The sequence below is a fragment of the Ambystoma mexicanum genome, chromosome 2p, assembly GCF_040938575.1.
Source record: "Ambystoma mexicanum isolate Mex_15411 chromosome 2p, UKY_AmexF1_1, whole genome shotgun sequence".
NCBI classification, from domain to species: domain Eukaryota; kingdom Metazoa; phylum Chordata; class Amphibia; order Caudata; family Ambystomatidae; genus Ambystoma; species Ambystoma mexicanum.
Window position 1 is genome coordinate 206,090,504 of NC_090923.1, and position 15,542 is coordinate 206,106,045.

Here is a 15,542-nt window from a genome sequence, read left to right on the forward strand (position 1 = left end):
GGGGTGGGGGGAGGGCTTGTTGGTGGTAGTAATGAGCAGAGATTGACTACCTGCTCCATATCGGCTGTTGCCATTGCCATGTGCATGCGAATGAAAGGAGGGGGAAGAAAAGTAGGGGGAGAATGCAGCCAGTAGACATGCAGGGGCAAGTAAAAGAATCAAATAAGCCCTAACCCCTTTTCAGAATCCTCACCTTCCTGATGCACAATGTTTCCTTTTGGATAGCAGAGGGTTACAGTGACAAGGTGGCCCCTTCGGTCACTGAACACCCCTGCAGCAGCTCAACACCCATGCCCTTTTGTCAGTGGCAAGCTTCGGCCCTGGTGGGGTCTGCAACTGGTGAAGTAGGGGAGGAGACGGGCCTGTAGCCTGGTGCAGCAAGGTATGGAGGCCTTCCTGAGCCAAAAAGAAGCTGGAGCTTGGCATCCTGCACCCTTGGTCCCAGCAGGCTTATTGAAATGTAAACAGGTGATTTGGTTTTAGCTGAAAGAAGAATTTATAAAATGAACAATATGTTGTTTACAATTAATCCAATTACTGGGGAACACTGACGTGTTCCTATGAGATCAGTTGAAAAGGGGAATCTGATTTGGATAGATGTGAAAGTCCCTCATCTCTATAACAAATTGGCGGTTGTAGATTGAATTGCCTTTATTTGGAATTTTCAAATAATTTATTTTCATGAAATGAGGGCAATGTACCCTATTATTCTTCAAGGTTACCTGAACTGCTGTAATTCTGTGATGCTAAAGTGCCCAATCAGCTGTCACACTCCTACAAATCAAGAGTCAGCACAATCATAGAGGTATAACAGGTACAGTTAAGAGATATAGGGCCTCATCACGATTTGGGTGGTAGCCCTTAACTGCGGCAGTAACAGGGTCCGGCGCAACACACTGGACAAATTTCCATTTTCGGTGCAATTCCCGCCGGCTGTATTACCACACTGTAATTGCACCGAAAATGGGGAATGGGGAGTAATGTTTAGTGCCCAACCCGTGATCCATCGGTAATACCACTAGACTTGTGGGAGCTAATACAATAAAGTCAGGATACCACCCAACTCACGATGAAGCCAATACCTTCTTCACCTTTTGTCTTGTTGTGGGTCAAGGGAAGACTATACTCTCAAAAGTGTTGTCAATTTGTTTCAATTGCAACAGAAACAACAATGTATAACACTCCAAAATAAATGTTCAAAGAAGGTGCTATAAAAATATATATACTTTAATCAAATACACTATGGACAGTATTAACTAACTAGAAACCACTACAAAAAACCCACCCCTGCAGAATGAACCAAGAATAGCACATACAACATTTTGGGTAATGAGACAGGGGGTTGAAAGCCAATTTAAGACCACAATGTTCAAAAAGGATATTTTCTTGGTTGCTAAAGGAATACATATGACCTAACCAATCTCAGGGAACCACACATTGACCAAGGGAGGCAGTTATTACTCAATAGTACCTTTTTACGAGTCTTGGTGGTCTTGCAGCGCTGAATTAGACTTCTTGGTGTTATGCAAGCAATGCAAAGATTGGAAGAGTGCACTAGGGGGTCCTGCTGATTTAAATGTGTCAATAGGTTATTGAAACATGGCTCCAAGCAGTATAACAGCAAAGAACACCAGTCTGCAGGCTGTCTTGGCACACAGGGACCTGTTAGTCCCAATATTCAGGGACACAGGAACAACATTAGCACTTTTCTTGTGCTCCCAAACACGCAGAGTCTGGCACACAACTGAAGGGGTCCTTCAACATGGTGAGGTCCTGGCTACCGCTGTGGCTAGCTGAGAGGCATGCCTTGCTCCAGCAAAGGGTCACTTCTGAAGGCATGCCCACAAACGCTTAAACCAGAAAAAAATAGAACCCGCTAGGGAAAAAAGGCCAAGAGATTCTTGCAAGTTCTAATCACACAAAAAATAAGTATGCCAGTAAATAACTCTGTGGCTCAAGGTGTCTTATGCCATGGATGGCCCCTATGATGCATCACCCGGTCCCACTGCTGTTGAAGAGTCCACTGCCAGCCCCACATCCTTGGACTTACAGGCACACGCGATGGTACATACACCACCTCAGCCATATCACTCGCCGAAGATGAGCTGTCACGGGGAAGTGGCTGGGTCTGGTGCTTATGTCTGGTGGAGTGATCCCTTCTTCCCTGCTCCACAGCACCGCTTCCGCCCTCTTCATCAGCTACAGCATCTTTGGTAAAGGAGACACAGAACAACAACATCAGTGTACTGCAGGCAGTCCACACCACATAGGACCCCCCGTCACCCGTGACCAGACCCCAGAGGCAGCCCACACCACATGGGAGCCCCCATCACCCGTGACCACAGCCCGCAGGCTGCCCACACTTCATGGGTCCCCCATTACCTGTGATCACACCCCGCAGGCAGCCCACACCACATGGGACACCCCCAGCCCCTGTCACCCATGACCACACCCGCAGGCAGTCCACATCACATAGGCCCCCCTAAAACCCGTCACCCGTGATCACACCCCACAGGCAGCCTACACTACATGGGACCCCCCCGTGACCCGTGACCACAACCCGCAGGCAGCCCACACCACATGGGACCCCCCTTTTGGGACCCCCCCAATCATCCATCACGGTAACCTGCTGGCAGGCCCTGTGTCATGGGACAGCCCCACCCCCATCAGCCATTACGGCAACCTACAGGTAGGCCCTGTGTCATGGAACACCCCAACCCCCATCAGCTGTCACAGCAACCTGCAGGCAAGCCCCCAGTGTCATGAGACACCCCCCATCAGCCTGACAGCCTGTTGCTAGCCATCTTTCCTCTCTGTGTTGTGACAGGAGGGGTTCTTGTCAATTAATATATCACATGTTTGCATCAATACACCCCCCCATCAGCCTGACAGCCTGTTGCTAGCCATCTTTCCTCTTTTTGTTGAGACAGGAGAGGTTCTTGTCAATGAATATATCACATGTTTGCATCAATACGCCATCACTGACACACAATTATAGCCGATGGTCACCTGGTTTGATAACATTCCAGCAGGGAGAGTTTGATATTCCAGGCCAGAAGGCAATAAGAAAGCACAATGATCTCGCACCTTATTCACACCCATACTGGACACCATCTGCATGCCGGATGATGACATAGTGACACACGTTCACTCCATCTATGGCATGCTCACAACCTTGCATGCAGTGTAGTGGCACCCTTACCCCCATGCACACAAAACACACAGCAAACAACTAAAAAACCTTACACTTGGCCCACAAGCTACAGCGTCACAGCTGATCACACGCAATTGCTGACTGCAACCATATCCCAAAATACACATTCCAAAAGTGTATGGCAAAGCGAGGCTCTGCATGCCATGTGACCAAGTAATGTCAAAATACCACATGTACAAATACTCACAGCATGAGAAAAATGAAAAGCACCCTCAATTTGTGTCACATAAAGAGAGATTGGCCTGGTGTATCACAGCATGAGCCTCAATGAGCACAAAACACCTGAACATATCACCCCATAAACACACGATTGACCCTCCCATGTGTGAAGGACATGACATGACATGCTGTCAAATCCCATGATATTCAGAATGCACATGTACACAAGTGTACAAAGGTCCAAAACTCCCGGGAGGGGGAACTGAGTGAAGACAGAAACAAGAAACTTGTCAGGGCAGCTGACATTGAGATGGTGTACATGCCTGGGAAGTGGTGATAGATGAAATGTGGTTGTGGAGGTGGCAGTCCTGCACATGTGAAGGATATCTGAAGAAAAAAACACAAAACGACAACAAAGATAATATGCCCATCTGGTGTCAATTCAAAGCCTTAGTGCAGATAGGAGTTGCAAACTGTCGGTAGGTGTCTGTTGGCATACATAAACACAGTCTACAGATGGTTAATGCCAAATAGTCAGTGCAGGTGTGCAACCGGCGTTTGAGAGGACCTCATGACAAGTACATAGCTGGCCATAGCAGAATTGCACAGGACGTCATCAGGGCAGAGGAGTACCAGAAGCACAAGCACAGAGGAATGACTCAAGTCATGATTGTGTACATGGCAATCATACCGTTCCTAAACAACAAATAGTGCAGCATTGGACTGTCCATGTGTAAAACCATAGCAATTGAAATATATGAATTGCGAAGCAGGATGTCAAAGAACATGAGAGACAAATACATTATCACAAATACATGGCTGCAAAGGCCCTTACACTGCATCAAGGTAATCCTGTGACAAAATTGAAAACATTTCACACTACCATCACTCACCAAACCCCCCACACCCCAACACACTGAGGACCAATACACAATTATACTGCACATGTGAAATGAAATGCACCTTACCATCCATCCATTGGTCATGCAAACTGTTAGGAAAGATTCTCTTTACTGCACCTTTCCTTCCATCTTTATGGAACCCCCAAACTTTTTGCTTTTATTTTTAAATCTGACCTGTACTTTTTGCAGTACAGTGAAGCACTAAGCTTTACTGTACTGGCCTTTGCTCACATGTTATGAGGAAACTGATATGTCCTTAAGCCTATCAGTACTGGGAAACAGTGTTTCCCTTAGTCGTGTTACTATGTTGCTACTTGTGGTTACCTTTGTATCACTTGTGGTATCTTTTTATCATTGCACAAAACAGCTTAAACTTCAGTGCAATGGGGTGCATTTTTGTTTTGGCCTAGACTAACACTCAAAGGATTTTTTGGTTCTTCTAGATGTGCTTAAAAGATGGGCTTGTGGCAGCAGTGACTTTTCCCCACTTTTTGGGGAATTTCGTTTTAGCTTTACCACGCTTACTGCGTTTGGCTACTGACTGTGGCTACTGGTAAAACCATGGCCGTTCCGTGAGGTTTTTCACCCATTCTTTGTTGTTGAGCCTTCTTCCTGGCACCAGAGTCCAGGTAGATCCTTATAAGGACTTCCAGTGCCCGGGAAAGCAGGACCTTTTGGCGGGCTACTGGAGGGCTTTGTGTGTTTGACAGGCAGGATGTGGGCTGGGTTGTCTGACCCTACTCCACATACTGGTTTCTGTGTGTCTAAGTGGTATGCATGAGTGTACCCGCCAGTGGTCCTGAATGGACCACTGTGGGGTGTGTGTGTGGGCTAGTTATGCTATTGGCTAGTGGGCGTTTCGACTCCTACCTGGCTTTTAGGATAAGAGGAACCCTGTATGCATTTTTGACAGATCCTGGAAGAACCTGAAGGAGCCAAGTATCCTGTCCAGCGGAGAAGACCCGCAAAGAAACCTGAAACTTGACTGAAGGAGGCCTGGCAACCAACTTCCATTGCAATCCCAGAGGAGCCCTGTCTGTCTCGTAATCTTCAGTAGGCCTGCGAAGGTGCTACAACCCCAGGAGTGGAGGGACCAGCCAGTCCCGAAGCCTACTCAGTGCCCAGCACAAAAACCACCTTGGGAAGTGCCCATGAATTGTCCTATGGCGGACCAGCTTCGTTTTAGGTCTACAGGGATAACTTTGATGCCGTTCGGAATTTCCACGTGAAACTTGGCACACCCTCAGCTGCCGCTGCAGCAGCACCATCTGCATAATTCTGGCATCCTAGCACCAAGGGGACCTGAGAAAGACCCGGAAAGTCTGACCACAGCTACTGAGTTCTGCTGCATCGCTGTGCGGAGCATGTACTGTCTGAAATCTGCTTTTCCCACGCAAGTCCAGTCTCGAGAGGAGTGCTGCATCATTGGTTTTTGCATTTCTTCACCGAGAGTCCTTGCACCAGCAAAAGATCCCAACCGGAGAATCACTCAAACCTGCAACCCCATAAAATCGAGGACCGCAGATTTTAGCAGGAAAAGCAAGCCAGGTCACCCTTCCTTTGTTCCACAAAGGCTTGGGAAGATTCAGAGTAAGGGGGGGGGGTAAGTTACAGAGATTTTAACTTACCCCTATAGTCCGATTAGAGGTCAAAGGGCTTATAATAATCCTATTACTTACACTATTGGCTTTGCCATTACTTGCCTAGGCAAGACTTTTGACTGTTGGGGGTAATTTTGGGCACTCGTCTACATTGAACCCTGACTCTAATAATCCATCACTTGACCCCAGAGACCCTACCTACATTTCTTTCTGCATCCTAAGTTCTGTGCAACAGTACCCAGACAATTTAGGGTTGGACAATTTTAGCTGGGGATCATCTCGGTGGACCTTTTTGTGTATGATACTGTGATGCTGGTTAGGCGTCGGAGGGACAGGGCCTCCATATCCTTGTCCTTTACTGCCTTTTATCATGTGTTCTGTCATGTTTTCCACGCAGGAGTTCAGATGGGACTCTTGGTGGTGCAGCTCTCTCTTTTGGTTTTGGTGAACGGACCCCTTGGGATACCCTTATGGCACCCATGGGTGGCCATAGAGCAGGGTACGGGCTGGTGGTAGCTCCGTGCTGAATTGACCGGTGCCCTGAACGTCCTCCATTTTGGATGCCAAGGCCCTGTCATTGGAATCGGTAGATTCCTGATGGAGACAAGATGGCACCCATGGCCTCTTGCCCTCCATCGCCTGTTACCTTGATCTTCCCGAAGTCCCGGGAAGCCCTGACTCTGTCCCTTACCCCTGACTGGCTGTTGGGTGGAAGTTCCATATATGGTAGCGTGGGGAAGTGCTGACCAGACTGGCTGGAGCCTTCTCAATGACCGTATGTTGTGGGTACACCTGTGGGTGGGACCTGGGTGAATGGAGTGTGTGACGAATACCCATTCTGTGTTGTGGGTATTTAGTATCTGGTGTTTGACACAATGAATGAGACAGTCCTGCCCGAAACTGGCATGAATGCAGTGTGGAGTGTTGAATGGCTGGGTACTTGCCCCAATACACATAACTTGTTGTGAGTGTCTGGAGAGAAGTGAATAACCTGAATGCACAGCATGCCTGATTGGCTGCCTGCCTGCATGAATGCCCTTCGCCGTGATTGGATGCTTGAGTATGACCAAGCAGAATGAATGGGAGATCAATAGTATATCTGGGGACCTCTCACTGCTAGGAATCATGTTCAGAAGCTGAAGTCCACTACGACAAGTTACTGGAGTGAAACTGAAGCTTGACCTTGAAGCCCTGCTGGACGAGAAGAATTTCTGTTGCTCTCCTTCACAATCTGGCAGCTGCTCTGTCTCCAAGGACTGACCCAGAGAGGACCTGGTAAGGCACCCTCTTTCCGAGCTACGAGGGACCATCGTGCACCAGCTGGTCTTTGCCAAAGCTCCCTGTTAGACAGACCTTCGACAGGCTGCCGACCCGAGACGGGGACTGCCGCAGAATCCCAAGGAGAAGCACGCATCCGCTGGTGGGTTTCTTGCCACCCAAAGACCACAGAGGCGCCGACGACTCAACGCCCTTGCCGGGCCACAGTTCATGAAACTCTTTGCGGTCCAGAACTGTCAACACCGAGGTGCCCCGCACACCTCTTCCTTGCAGGACGTTTACGCATCCCCAGCTATGAGCACCGCTAGGAACGAAGCTGCCACTTCATCGCCGTAGTTCACCCGGTTCTCCATCGGACGTTCAATGACCCGTGACTCCTGCCTTAAAGGGAGGACACTGAAGAAGGGCCGTCGATTCCCCGACGAGGAACGCTACAACGCCAGGTACTTTGGGGTTGCAGAACTATTGGGAAGTCTCTTGTGAACAATATATGGACTGGGCTTGTATCTTTATTCTACAGGTTGCCCAGGTGGGGGGATCTCCACACAGAACTGTGTTTAACGGTAGTGACCAGCATTTCTGCCAATTGTTCTTACCAACTGCTTTCCTCTTACCTCTATGGTTGGTCTCCTTTACCAACTGATTTGTGTGCCATTTAACCGTACAGTTGATGCACTTTAAAGAGATCTAATAGTAACTGTGGTACCACGTAGAACTGTATATATTTGCCAGTATTGATAACCGAGTAGAAAGAGAGTTATCGTGATATTGTACATAACCTTGAATATTAATTATATAAAGACTGCGTTGTACGTGTTTCAGTGTGTGGACATTCCTTTGTGGGTGTTTGGAGACTACAATGTACCTAAGAACCAGCCTGCATCACCTCCTGAGAATCTAGGCCTTGTTTGCTCGACCACGTACCAATAATAGAGAATCTTGGCTGGGGTCCTCTGTGCCTCTCCTCTACCATATAGAGAGCAGAAGTACAGACACCCCCCTCCGGTCTTTACAGATAATTACCTATTCATTCCTTTGCAGGAGTATTTTGATTTGTATTGTGCACTTGAACCTGTGACTGTATATATGTATTTTAGTTTGATGGTATTGGTTGCTAAGTCTACCTGCTTGTATTCATTTTCTTGTAGTGTGTTTTGGCCATAATTAAATAACTGTATTTTTATACATCCTGTCTAATTTGTGAGTCCCATTGTGTGACCTCATTGTGGAACCTTTACACTCTCACCCCTCTGAAGAACTTAGCCTAGACCGCCTGTTACTGCTACAGCTTCCCAGAGTTTTCCCTGTCACAATATAGGTTGGCCTTCTATACATCTGTCCACCAGGCCACAGTATAGAAAATCAGTCCTAACACACACCAGAACATGCCCATGAACATGGATGTCAAACATGACACATGCATGCATGTGAGCACACACATGAACAGCATTGGTGATCAACAGGGACACAGAACAGAGTAAGGAAGAGTCAAACTTGAAAAAAAACAATTAGACCAAACATCCTTTTGAGTAACAATTTAAAAAATATATTAAAAACCAGTATTGAAGTCATACTTATTCAAGTAAAAGTGCATGAAATAAAAGATTTGCAAAATGAAAAAACATTGTACAACAATTTAAAAAATAAAAGTGAAAAATGAGGTCCATGTGCATAAATGGTTATCCAAATGAAAACAAACATTTCAAGAAAACCATTCCTTCATGTTGAACACAAAAGGATCCAAAAAAATGTAAACTATTCACTAATATGAGAGGTTCACTGTCCCAAACGTATGATGAAAACATGAAAAATCAATCCTGAAAAATTGATTAAAACAACGATATACAAAAAATGGAGCACAGTTTAAAAACTCCCAAAAAAAGGGACAAACAAATGAAATGCATACCTAAATAACTATATACAATGGCAGCGGGCTAGTCCTTCTCCTCAGCATGCTCCCCCGTAATCTCAGCCAGGGCATCATCGAATACTGTATCCACTTCCACTAGGTGGGCTTCTGCTTCCCCCTGAAGGGCTTGCAGGGACTCCAACATGCTCCTCTCAAACTCTCTGCAAGTCTCCTCGAGGACCTCAGCCCACCTCTCTGCCCGACGCAGTGAAATCTCCACCCTGGCCATCGTGAGTTTAGCCTCCCGTGCCCGCTGCCACTCTGCCCCGATCTGCTGGCCCAAATGCTCCAACACGGAAAACATCTTTGTTGTAAGGTCCACGGTTGCCTCCTGCCTGATGGCCGATACCTGCCTCTCTGCCATTGAAAGCCCTGAGTCCTGTAGCCTCCTACTCCGAGCCTGCTGCTGCCAAATAGCCCAGTGTCTGTGCCTCAAGGACAGCCTCCGGGATGTTGTCAACCCCCGGGGCTGTCATGCACATGCCCTGCTCCTTGGGGCCTGCTCTTCCTCCATTGCCAAAGCTCCTGATGCTGGCTGGATCTGCATGGTGACCACCTCGGCTGATCCAACTTCGACTCCCAACTCTGGCAGGGATGTGATCTCCACCAGACTGGAAGCCGGTGTTGGGACAGGTACACAGGGGGCCATGGTGGTATCTGGGCAGGAAGAAGGCAGGGTGGACAACGGTGCACAGAGGTGGTAGACGAGGAGGGGGTCACATAAGAGATGGCAGACCTCATCGCGATGACATGCAAGGCCCTGATTGGCAGCCTGCACATTGTCACGAATGGTGCCTGTCCGCCTCATGACACCGGCTAGCACAGGATCCACCCTGTCCCGAGTGGCGACATCCGCAGGTATTGGTGTTTCCATTTGCGTGGAAACATCCGCCACCTGCGGATGGGTCCAGCATGAGGCATGCCCGCAAGTGCATACTGATGCAGTCGCAGTCCCAGGGGCAGGAATAGGCACAGGCCCCTCCACGGTGACCTGCACTGCCTCCTGAGCCTGGACCTCAGCAGTCACACCCACATCATCACCTACGCCGGGCCCCATGGGCTGGGCTGATGCAGCCTCCTCCTCCTCGCCAGCCAACCTGGATGCCTCTCCACCGTCTTCCGCAGTGTCTTTCCCCTGTGCGGGCTCACCTGTCCCTCCCACTGCCGAGGCGTCCCCGACCACTTTCGCCCTCTTGGATCTACCCTCAGCAGCTGGGAACATTGGCTCGAATGTGGCACAAGTCTCCTCGCTCCCTGAAGATGGCAGTACATGGTAGCATGACTGGGCCTTGCGTCTGTGCCTGGTGGAGGCATCCCTGCTGCCTTGCTCAACAGCGCCTTCTCTGCCCTCTTCTTCCATCGTTGTTGTGAATAGGGAGACATTGAACACAAGCATCAGGGTACTGAACATATGTCTGTTTGTCACAAAGCAAATGTACATGAGTGGCACCGTTAAAGTTCTCAACCATCATCACCCTGCATGACACACAGGTCAGTGTAATCAACACACATGCACAATCATGCCTGTCATTCACAAAAGAGTATCGTATCCTCGCACAAGCCACCATTTGCACCTCAAAATTGTGTGTTCACCTCACATGCCTCATGGCACATACCCATCTCACTCACAGACATCAGCTGACAGTCATGACACAGGCCATGGAGCTAGCATGTCAGAGTGCACAAGAGGTCAATTTGGCAGCATGACTCAATCACACTATCTAATGCTCAAGCGACATCCATCCTGGAGTGTTGGCCAGTCTCACACTCAATCTTCAGACACATGCACCTTTACACTATGCATGTCCATGGTGTTGCCAAAAGCACACGTGTGACACATCTCACATGGCTAAGTCCAGACACATGAAATCAACCATGTGCATGTTGTTACATGCTGCCGCATTTCACACATTGCTACTCAATCACTGTTGTTGTCACACATGCTTGAATGGACTCACATGCAGCACTGTCTGGGACATGCACATAGACATCTGTACAAGAGACATACTAGACATAAGGCCAAGGTGCAAACTCCAACCATACATCAATATGCACATGCACTATGGTGGACAAGTACACATGGACACTTACCAGTCGACTCCAGATGGAGTTCCAATTCCCTGACCTGGGCATACAGCAATGGGTAGAACTGCTCCAGGACCTGCTTGTTGTCGGTGATCAACCAGCCCTGGTGCCCCTCTTGGTCCATGCCAGCCTTGGCGAGGCACCGGGACTTGTTGCGGGTCCTGGCTTTGAGTGACTCTGCATATGCGGAAACAGCGTGTTAGCGTGGATTAAGAGGAAAGGGCTTACGTGCGTAAGTTACCTGACACATGCTGGACGTTGGGCGTTAGCGTACAGTATCGGGATAAATCAGTGCTTAGGATACCATCACACGCTTGTGCTAACGATAGCAGAAGGACGTGTGGACTTCTACGGTTCTAGCTTTTCCAAGCGATCTCTACCCTACAGTGAGAGTGCGAGAGATTCTATCGTTTCCATGCAATCTCTACCCTACATCGAGAGTGCAAGCTTTTTCTTTTGGGCAGGGATTTGCCTCTGCGCACATGCGCGTGCATTTTGATTTTAGTTTTTGAGGCTGACGGTGTGTCGCGTACGCATTTTGCATACTGTGGGTTCCCCTGTCTCACATACCCCCATTTTCAAGGTCATACTACCCTACGTGTCCTTCGCGTATGTGATTTTTTGTGTTGGTGGGTGCCACAGCGTACTGTGTTAGGTTTTTACTTCACACTTGAGTTAACGAGGTTTTGCATACATGTAATTTTCGTTTGCCTGTGTGTTACGCGGCCTGTTTATTTTTCCCAAACAGTTACATTGAGCATTGCACTGGTACGCTTAACATCAAGTAGACTGCTCCCTCACTAAAATTTCCCAGGACAATTGATATCTGCACCTCCCATTGCCATTTCCATCAGTGTCATGAGTTGGAAGGCAACAAGTGGGAAGGATGGCCAAGGCGGACATGGCCAACGTGGCCAATGTGGCCTGGGACATTCAGGGAGAGCTGTGCCCACCACCCAACAGGCTCAGGGAGATGCAGCTGATGCTGACGTCCCCAGCACCCAGGGTCCTGGGGCAGCTGTGTCATCTGCTGTCCCTTCCAGCCAGGGTCAGGAAGCTGCAGGGGCATCTGCAGCACCCGCCACCCAGGCTCAGGGTCGCACAGCGAGCCCTGTTGTGGTCCAGGCACAGGTCCACACAGACCCAGGTGCAGTAGTCCCTGTCTCCAAGGGGAAGGGACGTGTTGGGAAAGTGGCAGCCACCAGCACCAGGGGTACCAGAGCAGCAAGTTCATCTGCTGTCCCTACAAGCCAGGGTCAGGAAACTGCAGGGGCAGCTGCAGCACCCGCCACCCAGGCTCAGGGTCACACACAGGGATGTCATTCAGGGGTCGCTAGAGGTCGCAACTGCAACCTCTGAGGTCTCCTTTGCGACCTCTGTGGTCTCCCCTGCGACCTCTAAATAAAAAAGCAAAAACTTTTTTTTTTTACATTTTTTTTGTAATGCAAGCTCCTGGGCATTGCCAGAACCATGTGGCTCTTTAGTTCTGGGGTGGCTAGATTTCTTGTTTAGGCCCCTTAAAAAAAAACGTAGGGCCACATGGGTGCAATCAATGGCACCAAGCACTTTTTGGAAGTGCGCCACCAAGTAAAAGTCCTGCACCACAGCCTGCCTTTCTGCAGGTGTTCTTAGTATGTATATGTGCCTGTGGACTGAGGGTTGTGCAGTCATGATAGCCAACACCTGCTGTAGGTAGCGTGACTGTGTGGCCTGGCTTGAGAGATGCCCCCGACAATGGTAGTTGTCAGCTGAAATGACCCAGTGGCCAAAAAAAAACAGTACCTTCTCCAAGGGGCTTAGTGCTTGGAAGCACAGGGTGGGTGATGTGATGTCATCTTCCCACTCCGTGACCAGGTCTACTATGATATGAGGTGGAAACCTACACCTGGCATAGACCTGGTCATCAGGCATCCCAAATAGGCTGGTCCTTGGTAAAAATGTGCATGCCATGGCAATGCTCCTGCGATGTCCCACGATCACAGCTGCGAATAATAGTACATTCATTGTAGCTATATACGCGCATTGGCTTTTGCGGACAATTTTTATCCATTGTTTTAGTGCGCAGTGACTCTTATGCCAGCTTTCGTGTGGCGGACGTGTTTTGGATTAGCATGTCTTTTTCCACACGTCAGAGAGTGCTGTTCGATTCCATGAATACTTATTGTTAGCGCGCATGTGAGTGTTGTAAGTATTTTACTGTGGTACTTCCCAAGTAACGCCCACATTTACGCTTGTTGTTCCCCATTCCACATGTTCTTCCCCCTTTTAGGTGACTGCGCTAGACGGTATGCGCCTTCGCTGGCCGGCACACGCAAGGCGTTCATGGTATCGCAGTGACGTGTTGAACCCGCGTGGATTCAGCACAACTCTCGGATAAGCCACGCGTCATGTGTTCCATGAATCAACAAACGGGCGCTTGTGTGCAAGCGCACATTTTTCTATGCAATTTTATTCCATGAAACAGGTCAATAATATAGCTTTATAGAACTGCAGCAAGGCCCGTACCGGGCGTTATGGGCCCTAAAGACCGAGTTAATGAAGTATGAGGGACCATAACGCCAGGAACGGCCCGAGCTACTGGTCTATAAAGCTATTAGAACACCCTCAGTGTTTAATTAAAGTACAATAAATTGGAAAATGGTACATAAATGTTGCAGACATTAAGTATTTATTTGGAAAAGGGTTACAAGTTGGAAAGTGCAGGTTCCAAAATAAATGTTTCTATTCATGTTTAAGTGTGTGGTGTCATAGAAAATAAGGATGCAATTGATACATTGATACATTGTCCATGTGGAACAAGACTGGAGACTCCACTTTTGCTTATATTTGGGGTTGGAGTGGTAGACAGGAAATTATTGCCAGATGATGTGCTTGGTAGTACATCTGGAACATTTTGTTCTGCCTCTTTGCTTCTTTTCTGGGATAGTTTAAGATATGTATCATTGTTGTTGCCTGCAGCAGTGCATATGATGGTACCAATTACAGTATTCGCCTTTGATGATGTTCTTGGACATTGATCTGATAATGTTATTGCAGTTGGTTTTTCACTGTTTTCCGTCACTGCGGCATATTGTCATTTTATGCTTGTTGTCGAAGTGTCAGTGTCCATTTTTATTGTAGAATTGGCAGTTGCAGTTTTGTCGTTTTTCTTTCCTACATTGTGTATAAGTCCTGACCAGTCTGTTCTCTCACAGTACTGCAGGGTCCAGTAGCTTTTAATTGAGGACTAATTTCTGTGGCCAGTTACCAACATTATTTGCTGTGTTTCCAACCTCAAGTCTGTACAGTTGTAACACACAAAGAGTGGTTTGTGTAAATGGTACTTAACTTTGCTTTTTTTGCTGATTGTCTGCATCATTTAGCCCAGTGTGTTTCTTTCCAAGTGGTCGAGAGGTATACCAAGTAGGGTTCAGTTTGTTTTCAGCAATTGTCATTTGTTTTGGGTAGGACAAAAATACATGGTGCATTCTGGGGAATTTTTGTATATACAATGCCAATGATTTAATCGGACTGTCCTCCTCATTAGGAACTTCATACATTGCTCCTTGTAGGCTATCTCAGTTTTTCTCATTTACGGACTGGTGATTTTTAGTGGTTTCATTAAATGATAATGTTGCATACTTCCGCCCACTCTCGTCTGTGCAAATACAAAAAGCATCACTTGGTAGAGCACGCTGTCCTTCCCTTCCTCGTTATGCCAAGTGAAGTTGTACTTTACTTTATATTGTAGCGTTACTCGATGGCCTACAATGCAAATTCCACTTTTCTTCAGTATGTGCAGATTGTTCCCGCTAATGCATGGTTTGTGTGTTGTATGATCTTGGTACTCACGCCTTGCTTTTTTAATAATGGCAGTAAAAATATTGTTGGCCCTCTGGAACATGCATCAAGTTCACATTTTGCGAAAATGGCGGGTTGTTTAGATATCTATTGAGGCCAGCACAGATTGAAATTATGCTTGCTGGCTGATATTTACCACCAGATGAAGTATGTACCTCTGTGTAGAATTTTACACAGCGAAGAAGGTTTGCACAGCGCAAGCCAGGTTTTAAGAATGTCAGTTGCCCACTTAGTAGCATTTTGGGTGTTGGCTTCACACCTATTAATCTCCAGGGTATTCAAATCTGCATCAGACACACAATTGTGTTTTTTACGCTTTTCCGCAATTTCTTCGCTATCTTCTTTCAGCCACTCTTCAAGGGTTTTGTTTTCCAAGAGGCTAACTGATATCACTGCCATTGCTATGAAACAGCACGGTGAAGCACACCAAATTACCAGTTACTATACTGCAGCCATTCACTTGGATGAGGGTGGGAGGAGTATGATTCTAAAGTGGAATCAGGTGTGGGTAAGCCTGCCCCATGTTCTAAGTACATTTATTTAAGGTGTACTTT

The 15,542-nt window shown here is 47.7% G+C and overlaps 1 protein-coding gene across 4 annotated transcripts in view; it reads right to left on the minus strand.

Annotated features, from left to right (window-relative positions):
* LOC138566346 (uncharacterized) overlaps positions 1-15,542 on the minus strand; it is a 499,514-nt gene that overhangs the window by 130,164 nt on the left and 353,808 nt on the right. Inside the window, exons 4-5 of one of the 4 annotated variants that reach the window (XM_069643490.1) lie at positions 3,697-3,760; positions 2,051-2,208 (exon numbers count right to left, since the gene is read on the minus strand). In XM_069643490.1, coding sequence (XP_069499591.1) covers positions 2,051-2,208; positions 3,697-3,760 — 222 coding nt within the window. Of the gene's footprint in view, positions 1-1,121; positions 2,209-3,696; positions 3,761-15,542 lie in introns of those variants that run through there. The other 3 variants (XM_069643492.1, XM_069643493.1, XM_069643489.1) reach the window with 3 other exon arrangements.